The sequence below is a fragment of the Pezoporus wallicus genome, unplaced genomic scaffold (genome assembly GCF_028554395.1).
Source record: "Pezoporus wallicus isolate ANWC-B61680 ecotype Strahan unplaced genomic scaffold, APGP_CSIRO_Pwel_v1 contig_7725, whole genome shotgun sequence".
Lineage (NCBI taxonomy): Eukaryota > Metazoa > Chordata > Aves > Psittaciformes > Psittacidae > Pezoporus > Pezoporus wallicus.
The window spans coordinates 309,113-331,387 of record NW_026638946.1 but is presented as its reverse complement, the minus strand read 5'-3'; the positions used below and the strand labels follow the sequence as shown (position 1 = coordinate 331,387).

The 22,275-nt window shown below is 37.8% G+C and overlaps 1 protein-coding gene across 1 annotated transcript in view; it reads left to right on the top strand.

Moving 5' to 3' along the window:
- Positions 1-22,275, top strand: part of GBE1 (1,4-alpha-glucan branching enzyme 1) — a 149,394-nt gene that overhangs the window by 59,018 nt on the left and 68,101 nt on the right. The window contains exons 6-7 of the mRNA XM_057413298.1: positions 470-560; positions 1,444-1,653. Coding sequence (XP_057269281.1) covers positions 470-560; positions 1,444-1,653 — 301 coding nt within the window. The remainder of the gene's footprint in view (positions 1-469; positions 561-1,443; positions 1,654-22,275) is intronic.

Below are 22,275 nucleotides of genomic sequence, written 5' to 3'. Positions count from 1 at the left end.
GTCTTTTCTGAAAGCCTCTTGTAGAGGGGGAATATAGTCATTAAATTTTGAAAGAAAAGTGTTTCTGAAGTGGTAAAAAAAGATTGCGTAAGGTATATCTAGCACATGTAGCCAGTGACTACCCCCATACCCTCTCACTGCAAGTAAAATGGAGGTTCAGCACATGCAGGTGGGCATAGTTAAAATTCTGAGGTTATATTAAGATTATATTTGAGTATTACTTCTTTCTAAATCTGAGAGATTGAGTACACTTAGCTATATGTAGGCCATTTGACAAATCAACTGTTCCATTTGTATTGGAAGATCATGTAGGTATAAACTACTAATTTCTTCTTGAAAGAGACCAAGTTTTAATCATTACAGTTGGAAGCAGCTAAAATGAGAGAAGACTGGAATGGATATGTTACAGGTGTTGAATCCTCTGTTAACCATCCTTAAGGCAAGGATTTGTTTTACTCTATTTCTATAGGATATAACTGTGTCCAGCTGATGGCTATTATGGAACATGCATACTATGCCAGTTTTGGTTATCAGGTCACAAGCTTCTTCGCAGCATCAAGGTAGGTTTAAGTACTTCAGCATCTTCTCTGTTCTTTTAGTTTACATCCTGACTCCTTACATCCATCAAAATCAGTATGCTTGTATGTGTGTGTTTACAAGTAAGTATTTAATGGAAAGAGAAAGTAATGACTGAGGTATTTGCTCTAGCTTCCTCTTAAATCTGAATTCAGTTTGCCATAGTGATCAGCTGTTCTGTGAAATACTTCATATAGGGTACAATAGAAAGGCTGTAACTTCATCTGTCCTACCATATTCCAGCTAATCCACCTTCAGCAGTCTTTATGCTTGGCTTTTGTGTTGCAATCTTCTTGGCAGTAACAAACACAATATGTAAGTCACTCTTACAATAAAACAGAACTGTACACTCTTTGTTAGTGATAGACTTCATTAAAATCATGCCTTTGTGTGTTCTGTGGGAACAGTAGCAGACAGTTCTTAGATTTGAGGCCTAGAGTGAAAATGTATTCAGTTAATTGTTAAGAAAATGATGATAAACCTTGAATGTTGTGATTTTTATATTAATATATAAATGTGTTCTTGTCCCTTAAGAAGTAAGGAAGTGTCCGACCTTAAATAGAAGCCTTAACTTTTATCAGCTATCTTTTGTACTGTATTTGATGTATTAACAGATTAAAATGGAAGAATAAAACCTTGAAACTATTTCTGCAAAACATTGTGTGCATAACTTTTATAACTAAAAATTGTTTATATACCAGGTTATAATAACTATTACTTAAGAGGCTGAAAAAATAACCTGCATACAACTGGAAACTAGGTGAGGAAGAACTGCTGACCTCGATGCAATTTATAAGTAATGTTCAATATTGTCAGCTTAAGTGCAGATTGAACCACTCATAATACGATGTGTTTTCATGTTGGTAGCCGTTATGGAACTCCAGATGACCTGAAAGAAATGATCGATGTTGCTCACTCAATGGGCATCACTGTTCTGCTCGATGTCGTGCACAGTCATGCATCCAAAAACTCTGAAGACGGTCTCAACAAATTTGATGGTACGGATTCTTGTTTCTTCCATTCCGGTCCTAAAGGAACTCACCAGCTCTGGGACAGCAGGCTCTTTGACTATGCAAAGTAAGTAGAAAATGTCACTTCAGGTGTGCTAGTTGTTACTGTTTCTTACCAGTTCTGTTAAAACTGCACTGTTTGCCAAATTGGAGAAGTTATTTGGCTTGTTCAGTAGTTTCTGTATGCTAAGTTAATTTCCTAACTTTGCTAAATACTTAAAACCTAACATAATGTAATAACATTTAGATTTTTTTTTCTTAATGACTACATACATACATGTTGTATACCATGTGCATTGGATGGATTCTATAATCATATCACTTTAATTGACTTTTGTTTTTTAAAGAGGTTCAATATTTTATGTATAGATGTTCCTACATAAATATTTAATATATATTTCATATTTAATGATATAGTATAAATGAATTTGAATTGCCATATATTTTCATATTTATACTATAGATATAAACATATTTTATATATAAAAAATGAGGTATAAGAAAAGCTGAAAACACTTGTAAGCTCTGGAATTTTATTGTCAAACTGAGATTTTTGAAATGTACCAAAAGTTTTGTCCCAGGGCAACAAACTGCATTCCATAGTTTGGTTAACAGTTAATACAGAGCAGGGGTCATTTCCAGTTGGCAGTTTTAGGGACACGGTGCACAATTAACTAACTAGTGGTGATGGCTTGACTTGGCGAACAAAGGTTTGGGAAGGGCTTTATCCACGCTTACTACCGGCGTGCTGATGATTAAAAAGGCCAAATCTGGTTGCAGAAAGCACAGCAAAAGGTCTCCTTGGGTTGTATAGGTGAGGCACAATTCTTTCTACATTGTCTTTTCTCCTCAAGACTAATTCTGCATGTGTTCTCAAAGGAGACAACAGTGTTATGTATGGTGTGTTTCCAAGTTTCCTGTTTGGAGGCCAAGGTGGATCACTGATGGTAGTCAATATGGCCAAGGCTGAGGTACTGTTTCAGGGAGTCCTTATATCTCCTCTTTGGGGCACTTCTCTTGCGGCAGTCAGTGGCGAGTTCACCATAAAACGCAGTCTTAGGGAGTCGGTGATCCTCCATCCTGGAGACGTGCCCTGCCCAGCGCAGCTGCAGTTTCAGCAGTATGGCCTCGACACTAGTGACCCCTGCCTGTTCAAGGACACTAACATTTGACACATAGTCAGTCCAGTGGATGTTTAGAATCGTATGGAGGCAATGCTGATGGAAGCGTTCAAGAGTCCCAGGTGATGGCAGTAGATAACCCATGATTCAGACCCATATGAAAGAGTAGACAGTACAATGGCTCTGTACACACTAATGCTTGTACTTTCCTTCAGGTGTTTATTCCAGACTCTTTTATATTAATTAAACCATTAATGTGTTAAACCATGTGTTAATGTCTGGTGATGATTAGCATTTAACATTGTTTACTGTGTATTCTCTGAGGTATTGGGAGTGAGGGGATTTATCTTGTATGCTGAATATTTTGTGGTTTAAATGGAGAAATGGATGCTGGCAACCAGTTTATTTTGGTCTCCTCCCATTTTTCCCACCTTTTCCCACATTTGTTTCTCCCTGAACCACCCTAGATTCCTCCTGTTCTTTGTCTGTGTTTCTTCCACTAAACATCCCACAATAAATTTTACACCACCCCAGAATCTTCTTGAAACTTTTCTTAATAAATTCTGTAGTGTCAGTAATCTCTTATTCCATGATAAATTTGCCTTTCTGCCCCTTGAGATGCATGGTAATCTTCTTTGCCTTTCTTACCAACTACAAAGTTCTGGTTTAACCCTTTCAAGGTTACACTGGAGTGGTTCCTTTGGTAGCTTATCACTCAGCTACTGTAGAGTTCTGGTCTCCTGCTAGTTTCTTTGCAGTGTTAGATTTTGTGTGCTCTTAAGTTCAATTTACTGGTTTCCCCGTTTTTTTTTCTCTCACTTGCACTGAATTGCCATTAACTGGATATGCTTATGTTGCAGATATCAAACCTTTGTATATTCATTTAATTGCCAAAAAAGATTTGTCTTCTTGTACTCATAGACTATGTTCTTGAGGATGACAGTTTCATAGCTTATGGAGGTTGGAACTGTTTAAGAAAGTCACTATTGCAGAAGTAACATGTAGCATAGGTCAACTGTTTAATGGAAACTCTTGCACATAACTCACAAGTCAATTAAACTGAGTGACCAATGTAATAAGTGAGTTACACACTGTTACTTAATAGGATGAGCTGCTCTTTATTTTTATTTGGAACAATTTAACTGATGAATTAAGGGAGCTTTTTTGAATTGTGATTTTAATTATTGTAACAAATGTATTTTAGTATATCTAATGATATCCTCTTTGAGTTGCTTCCTGTTAATCTTTAAGTTCATCTTCAATTGTTTCAGATAATCTTAAAGCTTTAATATAATACAGTGGTATTTCACACTTTATTTCATTTTATGGTTATGTATAATCAACAAGTGTGTAGTACCGACTTCTCTAGTGAGAAAATAAATTGCATGCAATTACGAACTTTTCTCTGTTCCAAGCAGAGAGAGCTTCTTCCTGCTGGGAAGGAAAGTGGTGCTGGTATTGAGTGTTGTGGTAGAATTTTGTAAGTTAAACAGCACACTCCTTTCTAGGTAGTAATGGCAATGTTAAGCATTTACTCAGAACTGAAGAACTTCCTACATGGGTCTGTTCGATCAGTGATCTGTGCCTTGTACTTGTCTGGGAGGGATGCTGCTGCATAATTACTTTTCATCCTATCTGATTGGAATAGATGCCAGACTGAATGCTGGAAAGGAGGTGTGGGAAGAGCTGTGAGGAAGAGAGAAGAGATTAGGAAATAGCAAAGACCAGAGAAATCGAATCTATGCTCCACTGATGAGTAAAAATAATGGGGTTCCTCGTATGTCATTCCCTATCTCCTGCCCTCTAGTGAAATGCAACAACAAATCTGGGTTTCCTTTTTTAAATTTTGTGGAAATCTGTCCTTCTACTGCAAGCACGGGAGATTGTGCAGTGAACTGGTTTTAGTCATTAAGGGCTTCTTTGGTCATGATACTTGAAACACTAAAGAGTCTCTGTCTGATTAGAGACAAAGTTTAAGGCTTAAAAATGTAACAGCCTTGTTTATTCTAAGATGTTCAGAAATGATTTAAAAAATTACTTGATTGTTTGGTTTTTTGTTTGTTGGTTTGGGGTTTTTTTCCCCCCCTCTTTTTGTGTGTCCAGGTCTCAAACAAAATTGGAAAAGAATTGGAACTGACATTTCATTGAAGGTTTTACCTTTTTAGGCTTGATTGACATAGCTGCTAATTTCCATAGCAGTAAACAAGCAGCTCTAGTCTGAAAGAGGGGAGTATTAAAATCTGTGAGAGACTCGAGTTGCTTGCAGAAGTTCAAAGTTTGCTGAAAATATATGATAGCAAACACAGTCTATTGAACGGTATACAGAGAAGCTTGCTTTCTGAGACAAATCTCTTCAGCTTGCACAGCCTTCTTTCCTGTACAGTGCTTGTACTAAATCCCTTTATTTCTGTAGTGGGAAGAACTGTTAAAGCTACAGGTACTTAAACATCAAATACAAAGAATGCTCAATTTACTTTGGAATTGAGAAAAACTAATTCTGTGCCATGAAGGAGATTAAGAAACAATTGCTTTATCAGTGTAGTCTGTCTGCGTGTTCTTTGAAAGCCAAGATGTAAGTAAATTTGTCTCACAGCATTTGCAAGATTATTCAGTTGTCTGGGAAGGGGACTGAGTACTTGCTATAACCGAAGGTGGCAAGAGATCTCTATCCACACACACAAAAAACCAGGACTATATCCATGGTGTATTTTGAGTACTGTATTTTTAATAACGTTTATGTAAGGAGAGAGTAGCTCCAAGAAAAGCAATAGTAAACTGTTCCAGGGACAACCTGGATGGTGTATCTCGCACCATAGTGCAGTTTAAGAAGATGAGGCATGTTTTGTATTATGGACTTCGAGACAACACTTCATGAGCAGTAGAATTTTGTTGGTTTTACCCCATGCTCCTACAAGTGTTGTACAAACAGTGAACTTTCTGGTAAATATTAAAATCGTAAAAAAGTTATACTGTTCAAGGTGGTGTCACAGGAGAATAAAACCTCAATTTCAGTAAAATGAGAATTTGGAGGTAAAAAAATGGATTGCTAAAAAGATATTTTCTGTTTAGCTTCTTTCAAGACAATTACTATAAACTCTGCTTTAAAGAAAGAGGAAAAACCCAATTCAGAAATAAATTTCACTTTCATAACTTTGGCATGTTTTTCTGTAATCTGAAACTGGGCGGTTTTTTTCCTCAAACTTCTTAATCTGCCAAGTCTTCCTCTCCCTCATGTACCTCCCCTCCCAGTTGTGTCTGTGCCCATCCTTCCTGTCCCCCTCAGCAGCCAACTCAAACACAACCACAAAGCTGGAGTGAGCATTGCAGCTTATTTCAAGAATACTTTTAAAAAACAAACTTTTATATCCTTTCTCTGTATTTCCTATCCCTGAATTCATGAAAGGGAAATGCTCTAAGGTAAAAGGGATGCTCCAGACCTGTAGTCTCACTGGCACTACCTGGTTAATTTTGTGGTAAATTGAAGTGCCCTCTCTGAACTATAATCCTGTTTAAGATAGCTCACTCAAAAAATATGTGTAAGCACATGTAAGTAAGGATTCTGCTTGTAATTAATTTCCCCCAAGCTAAGTATAACAATTTTTCCTTCCTCAAATTGTATTCTAAGACTATTCAGCTGCCAAGTTCATTATAAGTTGTGCTGTAGACCCAGGAGACCAGGTGGGATCACAACTGGAGTGGTTGATTGTGTTTTGATTTAGATTAATTTCTCTACCATAGCAAATGTGTATAACATAATAATTAGCCAAAACAATTTAAAAAGAATTGAGAACAAGATATCACCTATCAAAGATAAGTTGTTTTGCACTACATAATTAAAATCTGTAACTGACGCTGCCTTTCTAGGATTATTGAGATCTGAGAGTATTGTTTTGATTTTTTTTTTTCTTTTTAAGGCTCTGTATTCCTCTTTTCTCATTAGGCTTTGTTAGATTCTGTGCTTTCTTGTTCCAGTTCCAAGAGGCAATAAGTAAACTGGTACCTTTCTGTGAGCCTTTATCAATAACAGTAGAAGTAAAACTTGCAGTTTTTAATACTGTGACCCTATTCACATGAGCACTTAGCCAAAATTTGAAGCTGTTGCTCTACTTAAGAGAAGACTTGGGCACAAGAGTCAGAGGCTGCTTTACCTTCCAGTTTTAATTATGAAATCCTGCTTCCTTGAATGCAGCAGTGTGATCAGCAAAAGATGACCTTCATTGCAAGGTTCTGGGGCCATCAAACATCCCTGGCATCTCTTCTGAGGCATCTCTTGAGGCCCTGCCAGTGCGTTTTTTAGGGTGGATTTTGTATGTCCATGCTTGGGTGATTCTGTGGAGGCACCAAATCGTAACTAGTGGGGATTTTTTGGTCTGTCCACCTCTAGATTTTGTCTTGTATGTGTTGGTGATACTTTCTGTTTGGGAAATTAAAGCTTGTAAGTGTGGAAGAGGAAATGAAATTAGAATCATAGAATAGTTAGGGTTAATTCATGAAACTAAGCTGTGTAATGGGAGAAATCTTTTCTTTAGTCTTTTCTTTCTCCTTCAGTTTTATGAAGTCTCCAGTGACATCCATACCAAATGTGCTCTGAAATGCTATAGGTAGTGTTCAGAGTGCAAACGCTGTGTGGCGCAAGCCATGGTTTATATCAGGGCAACAAATGTCATGCTGGTCATTTGCTGCCTAAGCAGATGTTCTCTCCCGCTTGGTCTTCTGAACTGTTGGTGAAGCAGCTGATTGTAGCTCAGTGTGCTACCTTTATTTCAGTTTCTGTTAAAGTGGGTTATAAACTACTGTAGTTCAGAAACTGCTTTTAGCCCTGCCATCAGTGCAGCGGAAATTGGGGAACTGTCAGGTGCTGAAGCATGTGTTTCAGTTTATGGTTTAGGTGGCCTATCTTCCAGTTTGCCCCTCCGGAGTGGTGTGGGTCACCTAAGGCCTATCTTCCCCATCCTGTTGTCCAGCCTCACATAGATGTCTTGGGCGCTCTCTTGCGACTAAAATGTCACAGTACACCTACGTTAGGATGCTGAGAAGATGGCCTTTTCTGCCACCCAGTGTTTAAATCCTGCAGCGACTTAATGTTGTTCTGTATGGGGGGAAAAAGGTCCACTAATGTCAATACATAGTAATTCACTACTTTGCGATGTGACTTCTTAAAGGCTGGTTGATCGTCTAACATCTTCAGCAGCCCCTATTAAGGTCAGTATTTATTTTTTCCTTAAACAGCTGCTCTTCACCTGAATTTTTTTGCCATTCTTCTGATTGCTAACTTTCTCAGTCCTTAGCCGCCACTGTTGTAATATATTAGTAGGTGGAAGGAATTGGGAAAGACCTCTTTAAGAGGTTAGTGTTTGTTTAGTAGGGTACCTGTCTGGGATCATAATTCCCTTAACATTGCTGTTCAGAGAATGTGTGTGGGGGTGCTTAAGTTGTTTGCAGTGTTTAACGCTAAGTACCTGTGGAAGCAGAAACTTGTTGCCTTATGTGGGAGCTTTGCCATGGTTTGTACCACTTTTCAGGAAGAAATGGATACACTGCTACTCTATAACACTTGTATATTTAGTATTTTAGATTGGTATAACTTGATGCTTGAGTGCTGCGGTGTTAAAGATTATTGTTCCTTGACTAATGCACTTAAGTTGGCACATCAGTATGAGCTGCAAAATGCAGGTAACTTCTGTGTGTTCTTACTGTCCGTTTCGTTGTTTTGTTCACATGTGTTTTACAGAGTGCTAAGAGGGTGTACTTGACTGCAAACCATTGCTTATTAGTTAACACTACACAAAGGATAGGTAGGATTTGAAAACTACTAGTACACTCATAGGTTCCAATAAGACACCAGAAGAGTCGCTGTTGGCCAGGCAAACATTGGTCAGCTGGGAGAAAGGAGGCTGCCAAGACTTGTAACAGACCCTTGATTGGAGCTGGGTTACCCTCTTCAGGCTGTGGGTTTCTTCTGGTTTTCTACCTTTCCATGTTCCTCCTTATGAGTCTTTGAGCTGGTAACAAACCTATCTTTGTCTGTAACTTAATCTTTCTTATTTGCATAGCTCTAATCTAAAGACTTTGCAGCTAAGTGGTTTGCTGAGCTGAGCAAACTCAACTAAGCAATTTCCTTAGAGGTTAAAGCTATACAGTTTTTTGGACACAGCTCATCCTCCCATCAGGAGGGAAGGGAGAGGAAAACGCAGCAGGGGAAAATTACCAAAGAATTAATGTATTGTACACAAAGCAGTTGACTTCCCAGAGTGTACTGTTCTTGTCTGCAGCTTCTGAGGATTTAGTCAAGTACAGGTGGTGGTGTTCTTGCAACTCCATATATGCAGTAGTAATGACATCCAGTGGCATCACATGTTTGTCACAGATATATATTTGTTGGGGAGATAGATACCTTGCCCATAATTCCAGGTAGATTAAAGGTAATGCAGCGATAGTTGTTAGTGAGCTAGGTTCTCCTTCATTAGAATTTTTGAATTTTGTTGACTCTATGGTAATTACAGCAGCAGCGGGGATGTAAGTTGTTTCATGATGTAGAACCTTCACTTGTGCTGATTTTAATGAATATCCTGCCAGTCTTCCTTCACTACATTATTTTAGAAAGCTCTGTATTTAGAGATCCCCATAATATTCATTGGAATTATTGGAATTGCCTGCCAAAGAGTGGGTTTTTTTAATGACTGTTGAAAGAAAGCACTGATTGTGATGTAGTAATGAGATGATGAATTGTTTTTTTATGTTTTTAGCAGTCTGCTTTAAATAGACTGGACATTGAGGAAGACCGTAAAGGCATAAAATTACTTTATAAAACATTATAGTTTAAGACTTTCAGTGTCTGTGAAAATTCTTGTTTCTTTGTTTTTTCTCTCCTCTTTTTAGTGATCCTTGTGGCTGTTAGCAAGTAAGCACTTCCAAGAATGGGGACGATAAATTGCTTTTCTTGAAGGGAATGAATACTGGAAGCATTGACAGAAGGGATGATATATTGGAACTTACTGCAATATAATCTGAATGACTAAAATAATAATAGTGCAAAAAAAGTCATATATTATGGATGCAACCTTATAGTAGATGCAGTCTAGGCCTGCTGTGGAATTGCTTAATTTTGTTAATTAAGCATTCATCTAGAAGGTTAATTGTTTTATTGCACTGTGCTTAGGTTGATATAACGGAAGGTGTGGCTTTAAATCCGCAGACACTCTAAAACTCAGAGCTTCAGGTACATCCTGGTTTTGGCTGGGATAGAGTTAAATTTCTTCCTAGTAGCTGGTGCAGTGCTGTGTTTTGGCTGTAGTCTGACAACAGTGCTGATAACACACCAGTGTTTTAGTTATTGCTGTAGCACTTACCCTAAAGAGTAGGATGGGAAGGGGTGTGTGTGCTGAGTTACTGGCTGGGGTTAAACCACAACTATGTAAGAATATGTATTAGCACTCTTTTTGAAGTGTCCAGTTTCCCATATTAACTTCCAGCGTGGCAATCACAGCTTTGTGTGATTAGCTGCACAAAAAGTGGTATGTATCATAGTAAAGCCATAGATTTATATGTGAAGAAAAGGCACAGAATAAAAATACAGCCAATTGTTCTAAATTTTGTCAAGTAGCGTATTTTGAAATACAGAGGTCACAGCTTGTAGCCAATTAAATTCAATCATATCTTGAGTCGATACAGTCGCTCTTACCTGAAGTTGATGATGGTATTTCAGTAAAGGTCCAAAATCAGAAGAGATTCAATGCACTGTAGAGAATCCCCATCAGTCTAAATGTAATAATAATCTTGCATTTAGTAATCCACACTCAAATTGACAACTTTCACAGCATTCTTACACGAGGTTTATATAAGTAGTGTATGTTTGTCGTGGTTTAAACCCAGTCAGGTAACTTGTTCACTCACTCCCAGTGAGTGGTGCCGAGCTGACAACAATCGAGGTCCGTGTCCGTCTCCCCCCCCCCCCCCCCGCACCGGGGCTCTCCCCTTCCCCGCTCCCGGAGGAACAGGGAGGAGGATCGAGAGAGTGCAACTCCTACGGGTTGAGACAAGAACAGTCCAGCAACAAATCAACACCGCTACTATCAGCTAAAACAATGATAAGGGAAAATAACAAGGGAAGAGAATACGATACCACCGGCCAAGAAAGCGAGTTCCACCCGGAAGCTCCTGTCCTTCCGGGTAACTCCCAGTTACCCCCCACCCCGGGCATGACGTGCTGTGGTATGGAATACCTCCCCGGCTAGCCCGGGTCAGGCGCCCCGTCTCTCCTTCCTCACAGCTTCCCCTCCTCCCTGGCAGAGCATGAGCCTCACAGAGTCCTTGGTCAGGGTAAACATCACTTAGCAACAACCGAAAACATCGGCTTCACCAACACTGTTCTCAAACTAGAAGTCAAAACACAGCACTGCACCAGTTAACACAAAGGAGAAACATGTCTGCTACTGCTGAACCCAGGACAATGTTGTAAGTAGAAGATTGTGGGGAAAGGGTTTTAAAGAAACTTTGCAAGTGAAATGGGGAATGTTGTCTTTCTTTTAATAGGGTTTCATCTGAAGAAGTTCTAGGTTGGGAGAAAAGTAGGCATCTTACTGCTTATTGCAGGGAAGGAAGATGGGATCATTAACACAACTGTAGGTTTGTTTTTTTTTCTGATTCTGTTGTGTATATGTTGTATAATACACAGATCCACTTGAAATCCGTTTTTGGAAAGCTCATTGTAGAGAAGAAAATTGATAACGGGACAAAATGACTAACAGCCATATCTACAAATTAGAAAACAATAGACTATCAAAATGCTTTATCTATTTCCAGAAGTGAGCAGCATACTTATGGCCAGCAGATCAGAAATGATCTGCAAATAATCATATTGATCTGTTATATTACTTTCAATTTTGAAAGAGATGCCGTATTTTCTTGAGTAGTGTTATTTCATGGGCTAGCATAAAGACTGAGTTTCTGTCCATAGAAGATGGTTGAAACTGAAGATGGAAGTCAACACATCTAACAGAGCAGGCCAGCCTGCTGCTTCAGGTGGTGTCTGTCCTACCAGATTGCTTCCTAGCTGTAGCCATTGGCTGTCATTTTGAATGGAACTGTGTTGGTGAACCTGCATTAAAATTCAGGGAGGATCTATAATACTCACTCAGCTTTATCTGGATGTTCTCTTTAGGGTTATTTAAATGCCAAAATTACTTTGAAACTAATGAATTGTTGAGATAAATTTCATTTGAGTTCTCACAGAATTAATTCATGCAGTTTTAATGAAGATACTGAAACTGGTTCTGTAGTGATCACATTATAATAGTAATGGATGGATTTGGTGTAGCTTTTGCTGATTTTTCTTCTAGGTTCTGTTCTGACTGATTCAGGACAAGTCTGAAGAACTGAAATAGTGTATCCTGTCAAATATGTCTTAATGAATAAGGAAAATATTGTATGAACAGCTTTATCCTGGGAACAAAGCAAATTGTTCTAAACCAGGTTCGGAAAAAAGAGTTCAACTTTCTTATTTTGAAAAAGCATATTGCACTAAATTTGCTTGGTTGGTTTTTTCCATGTGTTTGTTTCGGTCAGTGTCCTGAGTTCAGCTACAACAGTTACTTTTCTCCTTCTTAGTAGCTGGTGCACTGTTGCGTTTTTGACTTTAGTCTGAGAACAATGGGCTTAAACCACAACAGTCAGTTCCCTGTAGAAAAGGTGGCTTCGTAGAATTCTGTATAGTTTGCCATGAGAACTGCAGTCAAATCATCTGTTTGTCCTGGTTCCTCCCTGTATCTTCTCTTTAACAAAGAGGCTGACTATTTACCTTATATTTTTATATATGTGTATTACAGTTCCTTGTAATCTCTTGAGAATTTTTATGAAGTTTAGAAACAAATTCATCACCACAGAGAGAATCATTATCAGTTTATCTAAACTGACATAAAAGTTCTTTCTGAGTAGTTCTACACAATTGATTTAGTTTGGAATAAAGGAAGTAAGCGTACAAGTTATACTCTGTAGACCTTACTGTTCTTGTTTTCTTCAATTTAATTATTGTTCAGTAAGTCCTGTCAAATGTAGTTATAAGGATAGCTACATATCAACAGATAAGCACAAGAATGAAAAAGCACATCCGTATAATAAGTCATTGCTATGAACTGTCATAATTTTCTTCTGTAGGAGACATCTCAGTCTGTTCAAGGGAAGAGCTGAGAGTTAAGTTTTCTGGAAAAATGTTAAGTAATAGTGTGGTGGGTTGTATATATGTATAACTAGACATTGCAATAAAGCTATGGGAAAAAACATAAGTTTTTGTTTCATTTATTATGACAACACATTAGAATGGTAAATAATTAGAAAAAATAATAGAATTGTTCATGCAAAAGAAACTTTTACATATACTTCATTGTTTCATGTACCAAGGTTGTCTAAAAGAGTGACCTTTTGCAGTTCTAAAAGTACTCATAGCTATGAGCCAAAACTAATTCTTATTCTGAATTATGTAATTTAGAATAGATGGATTTTTTTTAAGTTATTTAGTTTGAAATAGATTAAGCTTGGGCATTCAGGAGCAAGGGCTTAAAGTTGGTGTTTAAATTAAGGAAATAAATAGCACAAGTTTGCAAATTGCCAGATGTACAGATGACGTTATGGAGAACAAGGATAGGTAAAATTCCTCTTTTGTTGTTGAAATTTAGCTCTCAGCATTAGATTCCCTAAATACTTCCTATATTCAAAGGATTGGTGAATCTGAGTAATTGGAGTCAGCCAAACACTGAAGGAGTTTGGGGGGGGTGGACATCCCAAGGATTTCCACTGCTTTTTCTCCCCTGTCTTTGGGTTTGAATGCTTAGTGTTTGTTTCTCTAGATTTTTGGCTTTTTTCACTCTCCTGTAATCTGAAATTCTGTATTTCTCTTCCTGCAAAATGGAAATAAGTATTTAAACCAAAGCATATGTAGTAGTTGGAGCTTATGACCATTCTGGGGTTGATGCTTAAACCCCAAAGATTATTTACAAAGGGAATGCTTGGAAAAGAAACAAGAAGTCAACTACAAAACACTAAAGCTTGCATTACCGATGTTTTTGGGCTTCCTTTGCCACCACTTTTCTGGATGAGTGCACTGGAAAAGATGAAAATTTACTTTGACTATGCTATAAGAAATTCCAAGTTCAGAGGAAACTGAAAGTCTATAAGGAAATTAATAAATGGCAGGAACATTAAGCTGGATGCTATTTCTGATGCCTATCCAATGCTGGTTAGCAAAGCTAGTGGCTTACAGAAAGTAGTAAGAAATAGCATTCTTATAAACTAATCAAGTGTGTACTGGAAAGAATGAATGTTCTGCAAGTTGTATCTACAGTTACTTTTAGCACAGGACCATTATCATTCAGATTTGGAAAAACAGGAAAGATTGATTAGAAAGAATGTCTTCACCAAGTACAAGGTATGAGAACTTGTTAGACTCTGATGAACTCTCAATATACAGGAGATCAAACTTGTTTTAAAATATTGTGGAGAATCTTTGCTTCATCTTTATTTGTGTTTTATCCTGGCCTTGACAATAAAATTTGCTTTTCACAAGGTTATGAGGTTTTGACTTCAGTCTTGCGTTTTTATTAGAAGTTGCCATCATTCTGCTACCTTTTAAGCCAGAATCAGTAATAGTTGCACTGAAATATGGTCTGAAATAGGAGATATCTGTAGTAGGAACAGTTGCTTTAATTTTAGTTCAAAACCATGGCATTTCGTTGAAAAATCTTGCTGTTAAATACATATTTCCAGAGTATTAATTATACTGGTAGATTAATACATCCAAATGGAGATCAGTAACAAGTGGCATCTCAGGGTTCCATATTGGGACTGGTACCTTTTAATATCTGTGTTAATGACATAGTGGGATTTGAGTGCACCCTTAGCAAGTTTGCAGATGTCACCAGGCTGAGTGGTGCAGTTGATTTAGTTGAGAAAAGGGATGCCATCCAGAAGGACCTTGACAAGGCTGAGGGAGTATGCCCATGTGAACCTCAGCAGGTTCAACAAGGCCAAGTTGCAAGGTCCTGCATCTGGGTTGGGGCAATCCCCAGTATCAACACAGGCTGTGGAATGAACTGAGTGCCGCTCTGTGGAGAAAGACTTGGGAATAGTACTGGTGGATGAAGAATTGGACAGGAACTAGCTATGTCCACTTGCAGTCCAGAAAGCCAGTCATATCCTGGGCTGTGTAAAAAGAAACATGAACAGTAGTTTGGGGTAGGTGATTGCATCTGCCTACTCTGCTCTTGTGATACCCCACTTGGAGTACTTCATCCAGTTCTGAGGTCCGCAGCACTAGATAGACATGGACTTTTTAGAACGGGTCCAGAAGAGGGCCACAAAAATGATCAGAGGGATGGAACAACTCTCCTATGAAGAAAGACTGAGGGAGCTGGGGTTGTTTAGCCTGGAGGAGGCACTGGGGAGACCTTTCTATGGCCTTTCAGTATTTAAAGGGGCTTATAAGGAAGGCAGACCTTAAATAAAAACATAAGTGACAGGATAAAGGGCAGTGGTTTTAAACTGAAGGAGGGTAGACATAGTTTGGATATAACCAAGAAAATTTTAATAAGGATGGTAAGGTGCTGGCACAGGGTGCGCGGAAGAATTGCAGATGCTCCATCACTGGCAGTGTTTGAGGCCAGGTTGGACAAGGCTTTGAACAACATGCTGTAGTGAAAGGTGTCCCTGCCCATGGCAGAGGGTTGGAACTGGATGATCTTCAAGGTCCCTTCAACCCAAACCATTCTGTGGTTCCGTTAATGATATACAAGTTATAGCTCGGTAATTGGATGTTTTTCAGCAATGTAAGTTGATTTTAAACTACCATCAAAACATGCTTTTGCCTTGACTTGCGAAATTCCACTTTGACTTGAAAATGTAAATACAGTACTCAAAGCTTTTTGGGTGTGGAGGAGTGTTTTGTTTTCAAACAGTTCTTCAAATAATCTGTAGACAGTAGTATATACTTTTTATAATTTAATATAAGGACATGATTATTCTAATTCTGAGTGTTTTCAAGATACCATATGAAGTGGGACTACAACAGAATATATTTTGGCACAGTATCTTTCCTACATGTCTTTGGTGGAACTTGTAAACTTGGTGGCTGTAGAAAGACAGTGGGTATGTCAAAACATGTTCAGATGATAAAAGGTTTTAAAATACGTGCTTAATTCTTATGGAATCATAGATAAAGCAAAGTGTAGCTGTGAATGAATAGAAAAATTACATTGTAGCTATTTCGCCATTCCGAGTAATAATCTTGCTACGGCTACGTATTATACACTAAACAAAGTTACTGTAACAATATATTATAAATGTGCTTATTGTTCTTGTATTAATCTTCATGAAGTGCAAATTATATAGTTGAAACAACAGCATGTACTATGAAATCGAGATTAAAAACAATATGTCTTTGAACACAAACGTTTTCAGTTTTCTTACATGAAAAAGCATTTTTTTTTTTAACATAGAAAGCAGTACAGTTTCTCTATTTGGCATAGCATAAGGTAACCTAGTATCTTTCTTTAATTACATTCCTGATGAACGCAACTTTGCGCAGTTCAGCAAATTGAGAAATACTGTACTGTGCTTAAGAATGGATTCCTATTTAGTATGAATCCTGTACTTCAGATCATCTGTGCTGTTCTGTGCGAATGCAACAGCTTTGCATTTTGTGCTTGCTGAAAGATAATAGGGCCTGATGCATGTGTAAATTGGTTTTGCCAGATGGCTGCTTACCTCTGCAGTCATTTTCTGAATCTTGTGCTAGGGAACATACAAGACAGTCCTTCAGTCTCTGAGCCTTCCACTGGAAATCTCCTTTTTCTGTGAAGGTAATGATTCCTTGTACAAAGTTTTCTGCCCTTCATGTTGATGTCTGTCATTCAACTGAGTAGTCCTGTCCCATGGTTCCAAAAAGAACATTCTGGACTGTATCCAGAACAATTGTTTATGCTGAGTGTAAAATCTGGAAGTGTGAGAGGAAAGTTCAGGATAAAGGTCTGTTTAAGATTGTGAGTCACCTGATATGTAATGGTTTGTTGACTGTTTATACCCTACATTTAGACTTACTTTGAAAGCACCCCCAGTGTTGAACAGGGCTCTGAAATGTTTGAGATCTCAGTTCAATTACTGAAGTCATGAATTGCGTTAAATTGCATGCCGAATCCTGACAGTAAATTTTAAAAGTGGGATTTAGTTGCATGTCATAGAACAATAAATGATGTTTGTTAAATTGCAGGGTTGATTATGTGACTAAACAAATGTAGTGTTTGCCAATAAGTTTATTTTGGGAGAAAAGAAGTTTAAATGTTCTCAAAGATTTTTATTTTATTAGTGTCTAATCTACTTTGGTAGAGCATGAGTGGTATGAGGGCTCATGTTATCCAAAGCATAGCTGGAACCCATGTGGGCTTTGTCAGCACTTTAAAGGGGTTTTGTAACTTTATTTTTGAGACATTCTCCATGTTTAAAATGTGTGTCCTGGAGGCTCTGTTAAAACTGCAGGTGATTGTCTCCAGTGCTCATATTTCTTTTGTATTTACTTAAGGAAGCCCTCTGAGCAAAAAGCATCAAGAATATTAAAGTTCATTACAGTAAGTACCTATCTGCTTTGCCTCCAAGGATGTTCTTGTATTTTGCAGGACATAATCTTTACTGAGTAATACTTGAATTATTGCTTCCATTTTTATGGCAAATAACTGAATGCTTTATTTGATAGTATTTCATTTACTCTTGCTGGGTGTAGATAGGACTAGGCTGAAAAAATCTGTCTAGAGCCCTGCTACTTACTATTGTCCATAGTTTGTTTGAGGAGAAAATTTATCTTTTGTGCCGATTTGATTTCAGTAAAATCATGTGAATATATTATGGGTATATTTGCTTTCAGTAAAGACGTGAATAAACATGTTTAATTCATTGGCAAAATTAAGTAGGGCTAATTGCATCTTTCCAAAACATTGATTGAATATCTAAACACTTGAAAACTGGGGAATTCAGAGAAAACAGCTTTCTGACCCATGCAGCTGAATGTTGCCTTTTCTGGGTTGAGCTCAAGTCTGATACACACCGAGGAAAACTTGCCTTTTTGTGTGCAAGCCTTCTTAACAGTATTCAGGTAGCTCTGACTTATTTGGTGTGTGCTTGTGTCTCTGGGTACACTAGGTATAGCTTTGCTGATCTGGAGTTAGATGGGCAGACAATCAGTGTTCAGTGTTTGCAGTGGAGTTCACACAGTGCATGACTGGGGATGTGCCTTTTTGCGTTCACTAGTGCTTGAGAGGAATTGGCTGCTAAGGACACACAGTAGTGTGTCCCTGGGACCAGTTGTAGTGACTTTAGGAGAACCAGCAGGGAGAAATAGTTAACCTTCCCACTGCCCCCAAGAAAGTATTAGGCTGTTTATCACCTTTTACCTAGCAGAGGAACCTCCTGAAGGACCTTACTGTATAGTGCTGCTTTGCACCAGCAGCTGAAGCAGAATTTTGAGAGGAAAAAAAAAAAGTAACTATTTTGGGGGGATTTTAGAACAACTGCTTATATTTGAATAAAGGATATGCCTATTTCTAAGAAATAATTTTCCTGAAGTAATTACTGAATATGAATCCAGTCTGATAAATGCATATTGCTATTACATTGTTTACAGCATAGTGAGTGAAAGTGTGTTTTCTCCCTGCATACCACTGGACTTCTGGGGATTGGGATTAATGCGTCCAGAAGGGGTATTGTGTGGCATGGTACTCTAGAACTGCAATTTTAACTAGAATGGAAAATCCTCTGCATCTTCAAAGATGCTGCTGTTGTTTAGTCCTAAAAAAAAATTAAAAGCTGTAGTTAAATATTTTAACTACTATTAAATTGGGAATTCCTTGTTATTTTATTTTTATTTATTAGTATTTAGAATTTTAGTACTTTGTATTTATTCACTATTAATTCTCAGAGTATCAGTGATTATTGGTTATCACAAAATACATGCTATAATAACCAGTATTCTGCTTATTAGAGTTTTTTAAATAGGAAAGTATGTGTGTGTGTATATATATTTTTGTCAGTTGCTTCTGCAGAATTGGAGCTTTGCCTGTGACAAAGGGCACTATAGAAATAATTGGGCACCACAGAAATAATTGTGCAGTCCTACATGCAATTAATGTACCAGTATTAACTTTTATGTTGACTGATAGAAACCAGTGTCATTTAGTTTGGGAAAGGACTTGAGATCTTCACTGAACAGATGCTTCTGAATTTGGAAATAATACTTCTTTAACTGCCCATGACTTGTTCTCTATACTGCTTTAATAATTAAGGGCCTTTTTCCTGAAGGTTGGCCTTGAAATTCTGCAACACTGCTGAGCCTTTCCACTTTAATTCATGGAATAGGATGTTAATGCTTAAGCAAAGATGTATTCTGCAGCAAGTATTGATAAAAGTATCCATTATTTTTAACTGTTACAGGAAACTTTTAGTCTTACAGTGGACTTCTAACAACTCGCATCCACTTTGCATGACATTTTTCAACTCGCTGTGACAAGATAAATTGAGAATGATGTATCTTCCTGGAGCTCTTTAAGTCCTTGAGGGCTGGTTAGTTTGTTTTTTTTTTTCTTTTCATTATCTCTTCAGGTAGTGAAACTTTCCATAGGGCCATGGTGTTGGCTGTGAATTCAGGACAGCATTACAGCAGTGTTTTGCAATCACAGGGTCATATTGAGACCCCATCGTAATTACTGATCTAGTGTTTCAGACTTTCGTAAGGACTGCATTCCCTTTTTGCCTCAGGGTAGACTGTGTATCTCAGTTTAAAACACTTGCTGTGTTCTGGTGCAGCCTCTGCTCTTCTCTGAGATTCAGTAAGAGGGAGATTGTCTAGGACAGATGCAAATAGGTTGATGTTTGGCAAGTTGGGCAACTTAGCAGTGCTTCAGGGGAATGTTGTCCCTGTACCTCCTGAGGTTAAGATTTGGTATGCTTTCAAATGTCTGCCTTTTAGTACTCAGCTTTGCTTATCTTTTTTTGATTTTAGGTACGTGTTCTTCATCCTTATTCATTTACTTCCTTATAGTTCAGATTCTTTCATGTGTTCTTAATGTAGAGCTTTCTTCCCTTACTGATGTCAGCGTACTGTTTGCTCATGCATGAATCTGAGCAGGCAAATAATTTTAAAGTTTTTATTGCATAGCAATTATGATTTGTCAAAGCCTTTTATCCTCCTCCAGTGACCTGTGTGCTTTCTTCTTCAGTAGTCCGTCCTCTTTGTTCCATGGTTGGGTCCTGAGAGTTTGCAATGTCAGTCAGGTTTTCTCAAGTGAGGACTTTTCCTTAGCTGTAAAGGGAGTTGGCCACAAAGTTTTTAACACAAGCTGTCTTAATTGTTGATTGAAACTTTCTTAATGTTTTCACTGTCATCCTGAACCTTAAAGATAAAACTTGGGGATCTGTAATGCACTGTTACTTGTTATTTAATGCCTTTTTATTCAAAAGGTCATTTAAAAGCTAAAGCCGCTTTGCGGACCAAGGATCAAAGGTTAAAAGTCTTTTCGTTTGGCACTGTCAACATCTTTGCTGTATCAGTATGTAAATTATCTACTTTCAGTGTTATGAATTCTATATAGGTAGAAAAGCAAACATAATCTGGTCAAGTGAAACAGAAAAGTCATGCTGTGGATCCATTTCTTTTTAAAACAAAACCTCACAATGCAGAGAACAGAGGTAAAGTGATAAGCAGTTGATTGGAAGCAGTAAGTAGGGAAGACAGTGGGGTGGTAATTAAGATATTTGATAAATTTGAGAAAAAAGCTCAGGGAACTAGATGTAAGGCTAATATTTATTTTAAATTCAGAGGCTTCAGTGAAAAAAAAACAACACTTTCTGTATCCTTGATATGACTGAAAGAAGTTCAGAGAAATCTTTAGTGATCCAAGCTCCCTGTTCACGAAGTCAAGAGCCAGTAGCAGTGGGAGACTTGGGGAACTATCCCCATTAGCTCACCCAAGAAAATGTAGTTATGAATAACATCTTTCCAAGATTTGTCTGTAAAGATCTACTGCTATTGCCAGTGTTAATTTCAAGCCTTATTCATGTACCAGATTGTGATGCAGAGCAAGAGGTCTTAAAACTTACTCATCTAGCCTGGAAGTTCTCTCCAGATCACCTCCCCCAGATCACCTTTACAGTGCAGTGGTTTGAACTGCTTAACAAAAGTGATTGTGACCAGTGGGTTGTCTTTTGGGTCAGTTGTTTATAGTGGGGGTGTAAAAAAAAATCAATTTAAATCATATTAATTTATTTTAATTATGTCCAAAAATACTTTGGTGCTGTGAAGAAAAATTCAAGAACACTGCAATAATGTTGCAGCCATTCTGAAAACTTTTACCAGCTAAATTCTCCTGCAGCTGGAAGCTGGAGAGGACTCTGTCCTCAGGAATTTGTCAGTAATCTTCTGTTTGTTTTACAATAATGTTAAATATTCGGTGCATGCTAAACTGAAAGCTTTAGCCTCCTCCTCATTTACTGATATCTACTAATGAGTATAACTTGTTTTCAGAATAAACTTTTTCCTTTAAATGTATTTTGTGTCCAAATATTAACATTGATACTGCAGAAATTGGACAGATTGTTTCTTTTCTGGCTCTATAAGATGCATTCATGCAGTGCACATTCCAAAATGCTCGGTCCAGAAAAAGTAGCACTCTACATCGATGCAGAGACAAAAGGTTGATTCACTGCTTCTGTCTTTTCTTGGGATTGATACAAGAGAAGTTGCTGCAGATCCCTTCTGCTCATAGATTATCATATGCCCCAGAAGGATAGCTCTTTTTTTGTTTGTTGCCTGTAAAGTTCATTTTGCAGGCATGATGCAGCTTGGATCACTAAGCAAAAGCTCTTTTGGTCTCTTAACGACTGTCTTGACTTTCTGTTGACTGATAGAGATGTGTATGTTCCCATAGAATGGCATTTGGTGTAATTAGGAGTGTAGGTATCGAGGGCAATCTAGCAATCTCATTCAGGATTGTCCCTTGGTTAAAAAGTGGGAACCTACTGCACTGCTTTGACTTTTCAGTCCCTTATTACTAGAGGTGGCTTTGGGCCTTGGCAATGATATTACCTAGAAGAAGAGAGGAATTACTTCTCTGTGTAAGTAAAGGAGGTTGCAATACAGAGAGTTTATTCTTTTTGTTATTTTCCAAACAGGGGTAAGACTGATTACCATTTTGTATCACTCTGTTCAGAGTGCATCTAAATAATAGGCAAACTGGTCTATGGTGGTTAACAGCAGTGAAAGAAGCAAACAAAACCATCTCTGTGTTAGGTATGGATGTTAAGTTCATAAAATAACTTGTACCAGATTCACTGGAAGTTAAAGTTATCAGATTGAGCACGAGTTTCTTTATGTTCAACAGTCCTTTGGTGGCATTTAAGTCAGATGTTGAAATGTCTGGGGATGATGTGAAATATTACATCTTAGCAATTCAGTGCTACTATGTGTGAAGTTAAACACTCAGAATTGAAAACGCGTAAATCATCATAGACAAGGTCAGCAGTTCCACTCATTTACTATA